The following is a 14,725-nucleotide window of genomic DNA, read 5'->3' as shown; positions in this document are numbered from 1 at the left end:
TCATAAGATTAAAACCAGTTTTTTTAACCCCGAGGTGCCGAGGTACACAATTGTACATTCTATATCCGCGGAAAGCTGTTAATATACGATGCGAGAAATAACTATTGTTACCCACTTAAACCTTTAAAGTGTCAACCCCCTTATTTTACCATCCTTTTAAACGTCCTTGCACTTTTGGCTTTTTTCATCAGAATGCTTTTAGGGGAAGCTTACTTGGCCTTGTAAAAATATTGGCCAAGAAGTCACTTACACATTATGCATAACAGACTTAACAAAACATTATTTTCCAGACAATTTAAAATGAGATTGTATAGTTTACTAATATTATGTTATATTGATTGTGTCTTTTCACAAATTAATTTTGGATCTCAAGCAGGTACTTTAAACTTTTCAGTTGCATGTCGCATCTACATTTTTAAACATGCAAATTTTGTTATTTAAATATTAGTTTCTAAAATTAACCTATCAAATTCTAATTTTTTTATTTTATGTTTTATCATTCAGTCAATAGATCTATAGTATAGATGTATATACATACAACTACTTCCCTTCCTTTTTCAAAGACCTTCTTTGTCTGCTTCTTAATTATATTCTGCTACTTGGCTGTGTAATATAAGCGACACAACTGGTTAATTTTCAATGACCTAAAAGAAAGGTTGCACACGATGGTTGCTATTGGGAGATAAAGTTATTTTACCCCTTTCTCCCTCCAGTGTTTTACTCTAATATTCAGTCACTGCCATTAGTAAATTTATCTGTCAATCAAAGTGAGTTATGAAAATTGAATTGATTTTGCTATTAGATATGATAGAAATATATTTTTTTGTATGAATTTCTCCAACCAAATGAAATCTTATCATTTATCTCTGTGATTTTTTAGTGGCGATGCTACTCTATAATTCGAAATGTCCGTCCGTCTGTCTGTTAGAGACAGAATGGGGAAACATAATTTTCTCGGCTCCTATAAAAGATAGAGAGCTGACATTTTTAGGGTTTTATTATGTTAACATTTTTCATATTTTATTTAGTTTTATTTAAGATTCGTCAATAGGTTGGGGTGCTAGATTGATTCCTACATGTTTAGTTTTCATGATTTTCTCAACTCCTATTCAAGATAGACGGCTGAAATTTTCAGGGATTGAATACTTTCATATTCTGCATACTTTTATAAAGTTTTATCGAGATTTGCTTATTGGGTTAGTTCAATTCCTAGATTTTTAAGTTAAGAAAGACGGCTGATATTTTTAGGGATTAAATAAGTTCACAATTTACATATCCCCACAAAGTTTCATTAGGATTTGCTAATTGGTTGAGGTGCTAGATCGATTCCTAAATTTTCACGTTATAAATCTTACAAGGTTTTGTGATTTTTAGATTTAATGTTTTTTTATGAAACTGCTATACAGTTCATTTTCCATAATTTTTTAGCTTTGCTTCATATGGATATTGTCATCCTTGTTTAAATATTAGTTTAAAAAATTAACTTATCAAAATTAAAAATCTTTATTCGTTTTGTTTGTCGTTAGTAAATTTATCTGTCAATCAAAGCGAGTTATCAATATTAAACCATTTTGCTAGTAGATATGATAGAAATCTATTTTATTTCTATGAATCTCCCCAGCCAAATAAACATCTTATCATTACCATTACCTCATAAGGGCGGAATTTTCCTTCGATTTAAGTGATCATCTAGAGAATTCAGAGCATCATCCACGTGAAAGGGAAAAAAATTTTAACTAATAATCTCTTGATCATTGGTTTTAAATGTCTCAATTGTAATGTATGTCATTTTTAGATATGTTGTACAACAGGTTTTAATCTATTTCTTTTATAGGATCCTCATCAAGTTCAAGAGTTCAAAGACCCAGAAACCAGGAAACATTTTAGCTACATAATAAACTCTTCAACTACCGCAAAAATACCATGAATGTGTAGTTATTAGTGAGGGTAGGGCAGCAGTTGCAACTAATTGTTATAAACATTAAGGACTTTAACAAAAGCTTTTGTTTTTTTGAAGGGTGTTGTATCAACTAGTATCTACAGACTTGAAACAGAAATTTTATAATACTTCATAGTTGATATAATTTAGTTAGTCTCTAAACTCTAAAATCAAAATTTGAATTTATTGCTAATATGTTTGTAAATTCAGAGATCATCCTCCTCCTGCTGTAGACCAGCAGTTCAATGTGCTAATACTATGGTAACTCTAGAACAGAGGTATACTATCCTTATTTTCTTTATGACCTTAATTAAGTTTTAATTGAATAAAACTGGTTTTAAGCAGTACTGAAAAATAAAATAAAATCATAGATTTTATCTTTAATCTTTAATTGTACCTGGACTTACAGGCCGCAAAACTTGTAAAATCCCTTTCAGAAAACTTTCTACAAAACAATGTGATAAATATGCATTCTCAATCAAAGATTAAATATGAAAATCCTGTTTATTCCACAACTGTAATAAAGCTAACTAATTAAAATTCTACTATGTAGATCAAAAATTATCTGCACCCAAGCCTCTGGAGCCTTTGGTCTATGTTGTTATCCTGCAACTGGTATCAAAGCTACCAACCAAGTATTCAATAATGCTGAACAGGTTAAAATTGGTGTATCCTTATAATAATGTAACAGAATGTTTGTTGGTCTGTGTGCTAACCGCTGAACCGATGGGTTCTCCTTAACAGGGTACCTTTTCATAGGTCCTAGGAAGGTTTATAACTACTTTGGGGTAGGGTACCACCATCCTCCCAAGAGAAATCACAATAAAGCGAAAGTTGTTCTTCTCGAATAGAGACTCCTAAGTAACATTGCAAAGTATTGTAGAAATTTAATAGAGACTAGTGTCACTAGAGGCCTCTAGGTGCGTAGCTGCTAGTGATTAGATATTTTGTAAAGCTACTAGGGTCAGATAAAGATGCACATTAATATATATCATCATCTTTTTAAACACTACCTTGTATTATATTCTGTCATCACCTGAAATTTTGAAAAGTATGATCTTCATCTTTCTTGCATGGCAAAGGTGATTTGGATATTATTGATGTATGAAAACTTATTAAAATATGTCATCTAGTTAGGTAATTAAACAGAAATTTTACAAAATACAAAAATAATGCTAAAGTTTTTAGGGCATTGCTGTAAGGAGCATTTCAACTCCTGTCAGAAAAATTGCTGAAAGGAATGCAGATGTTGCAACAAACGAAATATCAAATGAACTTCGCAATATGAAGACTCTAAATAAAAGGGATGGAGGCAGCTATTTTCATGCAAAGTTACAAAAAACAGCAAGAAGAAATACAATAGAACAGGAATTTATGCAGTCACATTTTTAGACATTTAAGGAAGAATACTTTAATAAAATACACCAATTATCTGCATAATGTCCCCTTATATTGTAAAACACCTTTAATACAGTTAATTACATTAATCTTTTTGGTTAAAATTATCTTGTAACCTATTTTTTGAATCTTGTTTAATCATAAAGATAGATAATTGCTTAATCAGCTAGCAGCTTCAGCTTCAAACTAATCAAATTACATAACAATTAATGTGACCATCATATTGCAAGGGAAGAGCAGGAACAAAGATAAACCAGCTATGCCTAAAGTTGGTTGAACAAGAGCAGAGAGATCATAGAGTAAGACAGAAAAGAGATGCATCAGCTGTAAACTTTGGCCCTATTGCACAAGATACAAAATGCAAGGAATGTACTCCATATCGTTGTGGATCTACCAGGTAATCTGAATGTATTACATTATAATCAATGTATATTAGTGACTTTTTTTTTAACATAGGTTTATAGTGTTAATAGAGAAAATATTAAATATTTCAGAAGTATCTAAATAATGTTTAATACTTTTGAAAGATTTTATTATGGCTGAACATAAGGAACTGATTTTAAGGAAATACCGGTCTGCTGACGGCAGCTGTAATAATGTACAAGATGGAAGGCTTGGAAAATCCGACACAGTATTCAACAGACTTGAGCTTCCTGAATATTCTGATGGAGTGCAGGCTATAAGGAAGGATAGTTTTGGAAATGATCTACCTTCTCCTAGATTGGTAAGTGAACATTAGATAAACTTTTAATGCTGATTTTGATTATGTTTTTTAATTTGATTATATTTTACAGGTGTCTACTCAATGGACCAGAATAAGTGATAACTTACCTGATAACAGATTTACAACAATGCTTATGGCTATGGGTCAATTTATTGATCATGACTTGGCTCATTCTCCTATTTTTCATGACAGTGGTAGAGATATTGACTGCTGTTCAAGTGGTTTACAATCTAATTCATCAGTGTGTGCCAACATTATGATTCCATCTAGTGACAAATTCTTTACTGGTAGTGGCAGGAAGTTATGCATGAATTTTGTAAGGTTTGCTATTTTACATTTTTTCAGTAATCTTACAATTTGTTTATCCTTTAATTGTCTACATTGCTATCTTCTTTTAAATATTTTCAACTCTTTTTGTAACCAACTAAATTATATTTTTTAGTTCACACATTAAAGGAACCCTGCAAGAAATATACTGCTTTTACTACTAAAAGACTGCCACGAGTAGACCCAATACCCAAAATTTGAAGCCTCCAACTTCAATAACAAAAAAGTTATAGACATTTCAAAATGATATTTTTACTACAATGAAAATTTGAAAGTTTTTCATTGCTAATAATAGAATTTTCATTATTTAAATACGTTACCTAAGTCCGCTGAACATCCAATCAATGCTAAGCATCTGTATTACTTACATTATTTTCATTTTTTCTTGCTATGATTTTACGCTCACAAATGCAAAATAAACCGAATTTTTAAAAGAGATTTTGACTTTGAAAAGAGGTGTTTTTATTGTAAAAATCAGTTGCTGGCAGCCTAAGTTTCTAACAAAAATAAGCTTTTAATTTTTCATCCAGATGACGTAATTTAATATTAAAATTTCCATCATGAGCAATAAAAATCTTTAAAAATTTTCATTGAACTAAAAGGATCATTTTAAAATGTCTGTAACTTTTTTGTTATTGAAGCTGGAGGCTTCAAATTTTGGATATTGGATCTACTTATCGCAGGCTTTCAGCAGTTAAAGCGGTGTATTTCTTGCAGGGTTCCTTTGAACGGAAACACTGATTTATTGTCCTTTTTTTTCCTAAAGAGATTTACAATTTATTCAATAACATATATTGATTTAGATCCCTTCCTGGATGTGCATTAGACTGCAGTGTTAGATACAGAGAGCAAGTCAATCAAGTGACACATTTCCTGGACTTGAGCCAAGTGTATGGGTCAACACAGGAAGAACTAGAACATCTGAGATCAAAACGTGGAGGAAGAATGAGGACTGGCCCAGGTCCTGATGGTTCACTTTTACCTGATGATCACACACCAGAACTGGAGTGTAAGGTATACATATCTAAATTAAGTATCGTATTAATTTATCTTTACACTTTATATAAAAAAGTTTATGTTTAAATTTGATCTCTAGGTAGGAGTATGCATGAAAGCTGGAGATACACGTGTCAATGAAGTGCCAAATTTAACTCTTCTCCATACTATCTTTGTGAGGGAACACAATAGAATAGCTGATAGTATTGCCCGATCAAAAGGGGGTAGTGATGAACAGATATTTCAGGTATATCTTTAATAATGTTATATTAAATTCTAGGTTTTAAATGCTGTACTGATCAAACCAGAGGTGAATTCTTTAAAAACTTTTGCCTCAGTAAAATCACATTGCCCCACTAAGATTTTAGTGAGGCAAAATTATCCCCTCTTAATTTTTAGCGAGCCTCACTGTTTTTAGTGAGGCAAACTGATTTTAGTGAGGCAAAAGTTTTTAAGAATTCACTGAAGGTGTCTATATTTTAGGAGGCAAGGAGAACTTTGGTTGCTAAATATCAACATATAGTCTACAATGAATGGCTTCCAGTGGTGCTTGGACAACAGTACATGAACAGATATGGGTTAAAGACATTAGGGAATGGATACAGTAATAATTACAGATCTGACATTGATCCAAGGTATCAACCTTTACATTTTATGTCTCTAAGGTATATTTTTAAGTTATTAATTTATTAATTAGTGTTATACTTTAGAATCACCAACGAATTCGCTGCAGCAGCTTTTCGGTTTGGCCACACATTGATACCTGGAATTCTCAGGTAATCTTTCAATTGTACAATTTTTTTAAACAGAAAATTAAAATTCCTGAAGACTTTTTTTTGTTTGTTTGTTTAGAGTTTATGCAAGTGTTAGTAATCAGTTGGATCCAAGTATGAATCTACAGAACACATTCTTCAAACCAGACCTTTTAAGATTATCAGGTATATTAGGACATTTCTGAAATGTCATTTAATAATTTTTCTCGTATTCATTCGAATCCGGTGGATAAGAACCAGTTCTCATCCATACGAAAAAAACTATGTCTAGCATTGTATTATATCCAGCTTTCTACAAATATAGAAATGTACAATTATAAGATTAAAACTAGTTTTTTTAGCCGGTGACTTCGTCACCTGGGGGCTAAAAAAACTAGTTTTAATCTCATAATTGTACATTCTATATCCGCGGACAGCCGTTTATAATACGATGCGAGAAATAACTATTCCAGTTTAGTTTCAAAACTGCTAAATATCCAATGGAATACAACTGGTTCTAAGCAATACTGAAATATCATGTATCATATCATATAGACAATTTCTTACCAAAGATAAATCAAAACAATCCATAGAAAGCTGACTCTAATACAATGCATTTATTAATTATCCAGCATGTTTTGAACAAAAATAATTTTGGCTTGAATGCTTCTAAACAGAACTGAAAAAAAATTAATAATTTCTAAAACAAGAATGAGTTCTATAAATCTTAATTTCCTCTATGTGAAAAAGTGTTAATGACATTTAATATTGCTGCTGTAATCTGATCTGCTAATTCAGGTATGATTGATGGATTAGTCAGAGGAATGACACGTACAAACAGTCAGAGAGTAGATGCAACATTTCCTGAAGATATCACCAATAATCTGTTTGATGTTGAACAAAAAGGAATGGACTTGATTGCATTGAACATACAGAGAGGAAGGGATCATGGATTGGCTGGCTATGTCAAGTAACTTAATTATAATAATTTTTTTTAGAACAACATTGTAAAATTTAAAGGCCAAATGTCCATTGCAGATGTTGATTTGTGTAAAGTTTGAAAAATGTGTTACACAATTTTTTTAATCTAAAAATATATGAAAGATTTTCCTGAACTATTTTATTTTATTCTTAGATATAGAGAGCTTTGTGGCCTTGGTAGAGCACATAATTTCAATGATTTGCTCAATCAAATAGATCAGGCATTTGCTCTTTTTTAATTGTTACATTATTAAATTAGAAGAAAGATCAATCATATTTTTACAATTATATGTATATTATTTGGCAATGTATATTACAACAGAAGAGTTTTTTTTTTGTAGATAAATGTTAATGAGTTGAGAAGAATATACAATAATGTTAATGACATTGATTTGTTTGTTGGGATGTTGAGTGAACGTCCTAAGAATGATTCTATTCTGGGTTCAACAGCTCTTTGTATAATAGGTAAGTTTCTGCTATAAGTTCAATTGGAAGACTGCCATTTACACGTGCAACAAATTTACAGTGGATGTATTTTCGCCAATGTAATGTATGTATTTATGGCAAACTGAATGTTGACTGTATAAATGACAATAAAATATATTATCCTGGCAAACTTTCATCTATCATATTATTTGTATTGTCAGTATATATCTAGAATTTGCTACAACTCATCAACAAGATATATTTTACAGAACTGCTTTTATGCTTATAATTACTGTTATTCTTGTTTAGGTGATCAGTTTTCAAGACTGAGACAAGGTGACAGATATTTTTATGATCTGGCCAACACTCCTGGTTCTTTCTCTTTGTCTGATTTAGAAAAGGTATATTCTAGTTTGTTTCTATCCTGTTATCATCCACTATTCCATGAATATCTTATTGGCCTTACAGTAAAATCATAATTTTATAGCTTTATTTGATAAAATACATAAGATTACCAATTTGGTTAATGTTATTGAAACTGTTAGAATTAATGTTATGATGATGCCTTCAGGGGACTTGTGTCACTTTAGGTTCTAGACCTCTCCTCGCACCTTGCAACATACTCCGCATCTTGATTGCGGTGTAAAGCATCCATCCGCCCACTGATATTATAGTTTTAATTAATTTTTTAATCTCATAATATAAAGAGGTAAGGTTTTGTTATCTGTAGGGAAGGATGTCGCTAACCACTGAACCGATATGGTTCCCCTTTCCAGTGAAGCTTCTTATAGGTCCAGGGATAGGTTTTCAACTGTTTTGGGGGAAAGTATCTCAACATTCCAAATTAAAAATAACCCCCAAATAGATATTTTTTTACTTTTTCTTTTTAAAACTTAAATTAAAAATGGGCAAGGCTCAACTTTTCCCTATCCAGCCTTAAGTGTCTCTGGAGGTTTCTAGAGGAGTAGCTGCTAGTTGTCTATAACGTAATGAAGATATACAGCAATATTGTATCTTATTCAATCCTTTACTCAACTAGTGGGTTCAACTATTCAATAGCTTTATGTTTTAGATTAGAGAAAGTAGTTTTGCTAGAATTCTGTGTGATAACAGCAATGTTGGTGATATGCAACCATTAGCTTTCCAGGTAAGATAGCCAGTTAATTTTCTGCTAGATAGCCAGTATATAGCTTAGTACCTTGAGCAAATAGTTTCGAAAGAGTTCTGTTTGATAACAGTGATGTTGGTGATATGCAACCATTAGCATTCCAGGTAAGACAGCCAATTGGTTAGCAACTAGATAGCCAGTATATATACATGTAGCTGGGTACCTAGAGGAAGTAGTTTTGCCAGGATTCTGTGTGATAACTGTAATGTTGGTGATATGCAACCTTTAGCTTTCCAGGTAAGATAGTCAACTAGTAAGTTACTAGATAGCTAGATTATAGCTAGGTACCTTGATGTAGTTAGTTAGATAACCTTAAAATTAGTACATATATTTGCTTCCTAGCTAGTTGATAAATCCTTATACTAAAGTAACAGGATGTTTGTTTGTCTGTGTGTCTGTACCGAAGGATCTCGCTAACCGCTGAACCGATCGGGTTCTACCTAACAGGGTAGATTCTCATAGGTCCTGAGAAGGTTTATAACTATTTTGGGGGAGGGTACCACCACCCTCCCAAGAGAAATCACAATAAAATCAAAAAACATTTAAATATTCCTGCCGCATAGTGTCGCTAGCGTATAAATTGTTCTACGTAGCGTAGTAGCGCTGCGTAGAAACAGCTGATTGACCATAGACAAATTATTTCTCAAATTAGATATTTAAAATAAAAATAAAAACATTTAAATGCCACTAGAGGCCTCTAGTAAGATATAAAGGAATTATCCTCTCGATATTTTTTTTTTTTTTAAATTTTGAAAGATTGTTATTTTTTCCATCTTGTATGATACATCTGAGATAGAAATAGATTGGTGGCACTTCTTATATTACATTTTAAAGATTGTGATTTGTTTTTAGGTTCCTGACACAACAAATCCTGTCCAGAGCTGCTCAAATAAAAACGCCATACCTTGAAATACAAACAGCCAGTTAAATTATTATCTAAAGTTAACATGATATGTGTCTGTATAAACTGATATGGTTCTCTTTAACAGTGAAGTCCACATAAGTCCTGGAAAATTTCATAACTATTTTTTGGGAGGAAATCATACCTAGCAAAAATCACCCTTCTGCCCAAACATGTTTTAATACGTAAAAAAATATTTTGTATTAAGGGTCCAACCTAGCACCCCAATCTTCAAAAGCCACATGAGGCCCCTAGAGACATATTCACTAATCATAAATAAATTTTATGAATACTTTGCATAATCATTTAAATTATAGGAGAAAAAAATTAAAACTTTTTTTGTTTTTAAAAAATGCGATGATTTTCTTATTTTTATATTTTGTACATTAGCTTTTTTTCTAACTGGTTTAGAACAAAAACAAAATACAGATATTTACTAACCATACATACTCATACATATGTAAAATATATACCTATGCTTTTATCATGGTAAATGAGGAAAAGAAATAAATTATTATGAATTTTAAAAAAGAATGTAATTTTTAATTTTTATGATATTTGCTTATTATTTATTTTAAATGCAGAGCTGGATCTTTAAATCATTTCAATGGTGCGCCAAATCGGGGTGCGCCGAATTTCAGCCAATCACAGCGTAGCATTTCGTAAAATGCTGTGCTCTCATTGGTGGAAAGTTGACTCCCCCCGATTTGGAGCACCATTGAAATGATTTAAAGATCCAGCTCAGGTTTCAATCAATTTATTTTTAAAATTAAAACGTGCTCCTCAGTGTTATTCAAAAAATAAAGTTCAATCGTGGTCAATATATGATTTAAGGAAAACAACCATTTCCTATTCCTCATCAATTATGTAAAATAAAAAAAAACATAAAGTTGAAAATCACGAAACCTCTTTTTTCTAATCTAGGTTAAGGTTTACTATTAAAGCTTTTCCACAGTTAGGGTCGGTCCGAACGTACGTCTGTCCGTCTCCAGAAACTAAAACTGCATGTTACTAGCAATTCTAAACATTGTCTGAGGATTCCAGTAACAAGACAGTATAATCTGTAAGTTATTTTTCCACACATTGATAATTTTATTACCATTATTACAGCCCAATTTTTGAGGATACAATTTTTCTAATATATGGTGAATCCTAGGACAATTTGGAACAATATGTTAAGTGTGGACATCTGTAAGTTAATGTCAAATTTTGCTTTAATAAATATTATCATCTTTGTATTTTACTATTTTGGTCCAAATTCTTTATAAATTTCAATTGAACTTATTAGATTTAATATTTAAAATTCAGACTTTTAAATCTAACTTTGCTTAATTTATCTTAGAAAATGTTATATATTCATATGTATGTGTCGCATTACTTTCAGAGATCTTAAGGGATAAGACGTTGGCCGATAAATTCATAATATTCTTTCTCTTTCATGATGAGAAACAAAATTACCCCTTCTGAATACTATATTTATAAAAAAAATTATCTGTAATTATTGCACACCGCTTATTTTATCAACGAATTTAATACAAGTCTCCAAAGTTTTTTAAGCTTACAAATAGGAGAACTTTGGGTACCAGTATGATTTACAGTTACATCTTCCCTCCCTTCCTGGTCACATTGCTATTTTACATATCAGTCGAGCGAGACTGACTTTGGATAATATTTTTGTTGTAATGATTTAACTTAGGTTAGGTTAAAAAAGATATGGGGTGGCCCTTTAAAGTTAGATTTAACTACTGGGCATAAATGTATACAGTTGGCTTATGAATAAAACTAAATTTGATAGAAAGACTTTTGGTTTATAATGAAAGTCACAATTAAGTCCCCCCCCCCCCTCCATATATTTGTTCCAGGGGGGGGGGGGGGTTGGAGCTCCTCTGGTAAATTGAAAGATAATTCTGTGTGCCCTTTTCTAAACTTTTTATCCTTCATTGTTGGGGGTAAATTGAAAGTTTCAACAACGAAAAGGAAAAAAGTTGATCAGTGTTTTCTAAAAATAGCATGAAAAAAACTTTTAAAAAAGATTAAACTTATTAACAACAAGGTCAATTAAGTTCGTTCATAGCTGAAAAACTTAATTCTAATTGATAATCATGTACAATTCATGTACAATGTGCCATATTAAAAAAATAGTGCTTTCCCCCAAAGGGCCTATAGAGCGCTAAAACACCCTGAATAATATTTATTATTCATTGAAAATATGCGAGAGGGGTCATTATGGGTCTACCCTCTGCGTGAAGTCCTTACCCGGCGATGGCTGATCTATGCAGGGCTACTATGCAGTCTACGTAACCTAATATAACATGACCGTGACCAACCAACTGTCTAAAATTCAAGAGATACTTATCTGAAAAAAATATATGTAATTTTGTGTAAACACCAAATTGAACAGTTTTATTGAAATGAATTTCCAATTCTTTCTCTCTCTCTCTCTCTCTCTCTCTCTCTCTCTCTCTCTCTCTCTCTCTCTCTCTCTCTCTCTCTCTCTCTCTCTCTCTCTCTCTCTCTCTCTCTCTCTCTCTCTCTCTCTCTCTCTCTATCTCTCTCACGTTCTCTCTTACACACAATTTCCATCTGATTTTAATCTTTTTCCAATTTGAAAACTTGAAATTGAATTGAATTAATGATTTCCTTCTTGGTATTCAAATCTATCTATCTATCTATTACCAATTCATCAGTATTGGTATCTATCTATCTACATGTCTATCCTTTTATGTCTATATATCTTTCTGTCTATCTATATTGAGACTGTTAGCTGCACTCCCAGCAGGAAGGGCTAATTCAGGTAAATAGCCTAAAACCACCCCAGCTTCAGATGGAAAAAACCTTACTACTTTACATTTTACGGTTGATAATCTTAATGTTTTTTTTTGACTTTGCTCCAAGAGGTGATAAAAAAATTAATATTATTTGTTTTTAGTGAGAGAATGTTGCTATTATTTCATTCAAAATAAAGGCTGGAATAAAAATAATAAAGGGCAGCCTGCGGCAGCCTGTACCAGAGCAAAATAAAAAATAAGGGGGGAATTTTTTTGTTTTTGGGGGGTTTAGGGATGTCCCACCCCCCAAGAAAATAGCTGAAAACCACCACAGGACCAATAGGTATATACCCTCAAGAGTAGAATCCGATCGGTTCAGTGGTTACCGAGATCTTAAGCTTCAGACGGACGTACGGACAGACAGACAGACAGACAGACAGACATCGTACTACTTTGTATTATTGATAACTTATGGATATACCCTTAGTCTCTAGGGGCTTTGTCTTGTGTATTATAAAATTTGAATGTCATATAGTCTTTAGGGATTCTGACCACCTCCCCCATCCTAAGTTAGAAAGGAAGGGGACATTGGACTGTATATTACACTGGTATCCAAAGTTTTAAAACCATATTTTCTTATTCGTTGGCTCAAAACCAATAATTTTATACCTACATCATTGGGGATGTACATCTGTTTATCATTTATTGTCTTATCCGTTAAGATCCCTTCATCTTATGAAAGTTACTGTGCAGTCACTGTTGCAAAGTCAAAGCATAAATTTTAAGGTGTTCCATCAATTCCGAATAATATCCATCTCCGCCATATTGTCTTGTTGTGGCGTCATAAATTTCGGGACAGGAGAAGGGAAGGGGGGGAAGAAAATCTCTTAAAAGGAGATGGGAAAATTGAGGTTCTCCTTTCCCTTTCACGAAATTTATGACGTCACTACAGGACAATATGGGCTTTGTCACCACAGATGGTTAATTTTTAAATCAGCCTATAGTTTCAAAGTTTGTACTCTCATTCAAACCTTTCCCTCACCCCCCAAAACTTAAAATTTTTTATAAAAACATATTTAAGAATTCTCTGTAAACCTATCTCAACGAGGTATGTACTATAATTTGCCTATAGGACTCCTCTATCCTTTACCTAGCCAAACCTAAAATAACCATCAAAAATACGTTTGTGGTCCACATTCGATATGAGGGAAACAGCGTAGAATCTTTGATTTGGCCTAGCAAAATTTAACCTAATCATGTAAGATGTTGCATATTAATTTTTCTTGCAAAATTTTTTCATAAGCATGAAGTTTGGAAAGTATAAAATGTTAAAAAAAATGTATGTATGTATATATACTAATAGGGATCTAAAAGGATAAGATAATGGCCAATAAATGGTTGTACATCCCCAATAATGATGCACAAAAATACTCCTTCTATAGATTACAATTAATGGTTGTAATGTTTGGACACTCAACTTAATGAACCAACATATTTATAGTATAGATGTATATACATATAACTTCCAATGACCTTTTTCGTCTGCTAACAAATTGTTTTCTGCTACTTAGCTGTCTTAATATTTCCGACATCCTTGGTTGATTTTCACAGACCCAATTGAGAGTCGGTACAGGGCCATTGCGATAAGGAGATACAGTTATTCAACCATTTCTCCTCTAGTAATGAACCAACTAATCCAATCTCAATGAAAGTCCCCAAAGTTGTTAAGTTACCAAATAAGAAACCTTTATTATACAACTTTGAGGACTAGTGTAATAAACAGCCCAATGTCACATTTTTTCCTGGTATACTATACAATATTAATACAGATGCAACTCTAGTCTTTTAGGACCTATTGATTATCACAATAAGAATGACAACATCCATAAAAGCGAAGCTCTGAAATGGTAGGACAAACGAACAGTAACACTTGTAGAGTGTCAGAACTGAATAATCAGAATAAAAATGTAAAAAGTCATAAAAAAATTTAAGTAAATTTGTTGACAAACTGCTTAAATACATGAAAATGTTTAAGGACATACTTACAATTTTAGGACTTGATTATAGAGATGCTCCGCTTATAACGTCTTACTTTGTTGTCTTAGGAATCAGTATGCCCAAAATCAGATCAAAAGGATTATTAGATCACTTAAAAATGTGTTGTTAAAATCAACATGTTTAAAAAATCAGACCAATTGGATAATTTTATTACATAAAAATTTGATGTTAAAAAAGTTATAAAAAATGGACGTACGGACATTCTGGTAACGATTGTAGAGTAGCTACACTTTCTAAATCATACCTAGCTACTGCAGAAATCCCTATGCAAAGTTGGAAATCGATAG

General features: G+C 32.2%; 2 protein-coding genes across 2 annotated transcripts in view; one reads left to right on the top strand and one right to left on the bottom strand.

Moving 5' to 3' along the window:
• LOC145327676 (immunomodulatory peroxidase-like) overlaps positions 1–14,725 on the bottom strand; it is a 182,771-nt gene that overhangs the window by 42,885 nt on the left and 125,161 nt on the right. The gene's annotated exons all lie outside the window — the stretch shown is intronic.
• On the top strand, positions 241–10,848 carry LOC145327678 (salivary peroxidase/catechol oxidase-like). Its single transcript, XM_080171237.1, has 19 exons — positions 241–376; positions 1,835–1,875; positions 2,150–2,217; positions 2,493–2,595; positions 3,128–3,308; positions 3,569–3,734; positions 3,902–4,061; positions 4,132–4,382; positions 5,192–5,402; positions 5,485–5,631; positions 5,868–6,019; positions 6,095–6,160; positions 6,237–6,322; positions 6,935–7,106; positions 7,272–7,338; positions 7,459–7,582; positions 7,853–7,944; positions 8,616–8,690; positions 9,564–10,848. Exons 1-19 carry the CDS (start codon positions 256–258, stop codon positions 9,618–9,620), a joined length of 2,340 nt encoding a protein of 779 aa, XP_080027363.1. The 5' UTR covers positions 241–255; the 3' UTR covers positions 9,621–10,848.

Source organism: Acartia tonsa, chromosome 9, assembly GCF_053477335.1.
Source record: "Acartia tonsa isolate MP-2025a chromosome 9, ASM5347733v1, whole genome shotgun sequence".
Classification (NCBI taxonomy): Eukaryota; Metazoa; Arthropoda; class Copepoda; order Calanoida; family Acartiidae; genus Acartia; species Acartia tonsa.
This window is presented reverse-complemented; position numbering and strand designations above follow the sequence as displayed.

What these genes read in the sequence shown, in the direction of transcription:
- LOC145327678 (XM_080171237.1), top strand. Translation starts at nt 256, where the DNA reads ATGCATAACAGACTTAACAAAACATTATTTTCCAGACAATTTAAAATG. An exon ending in GTGATGAACAGATATTTCAG is followed by an intron (nt 5,632 to 5,867) that starts GTATATCTTTAA and finishes TCTATATTTTAG; the next exon opens with GAGGCAAGGAGAACTTTGGT. An exon ending in TGCTCAATCAAATAGATCAG is followed by an intron (nt 7,339 to 7,458) that starts GCATTTGCTCTT and finishes TTTTTTTTGTAG; the next exon opens with ATAAATGTTAATGAGTTGAG.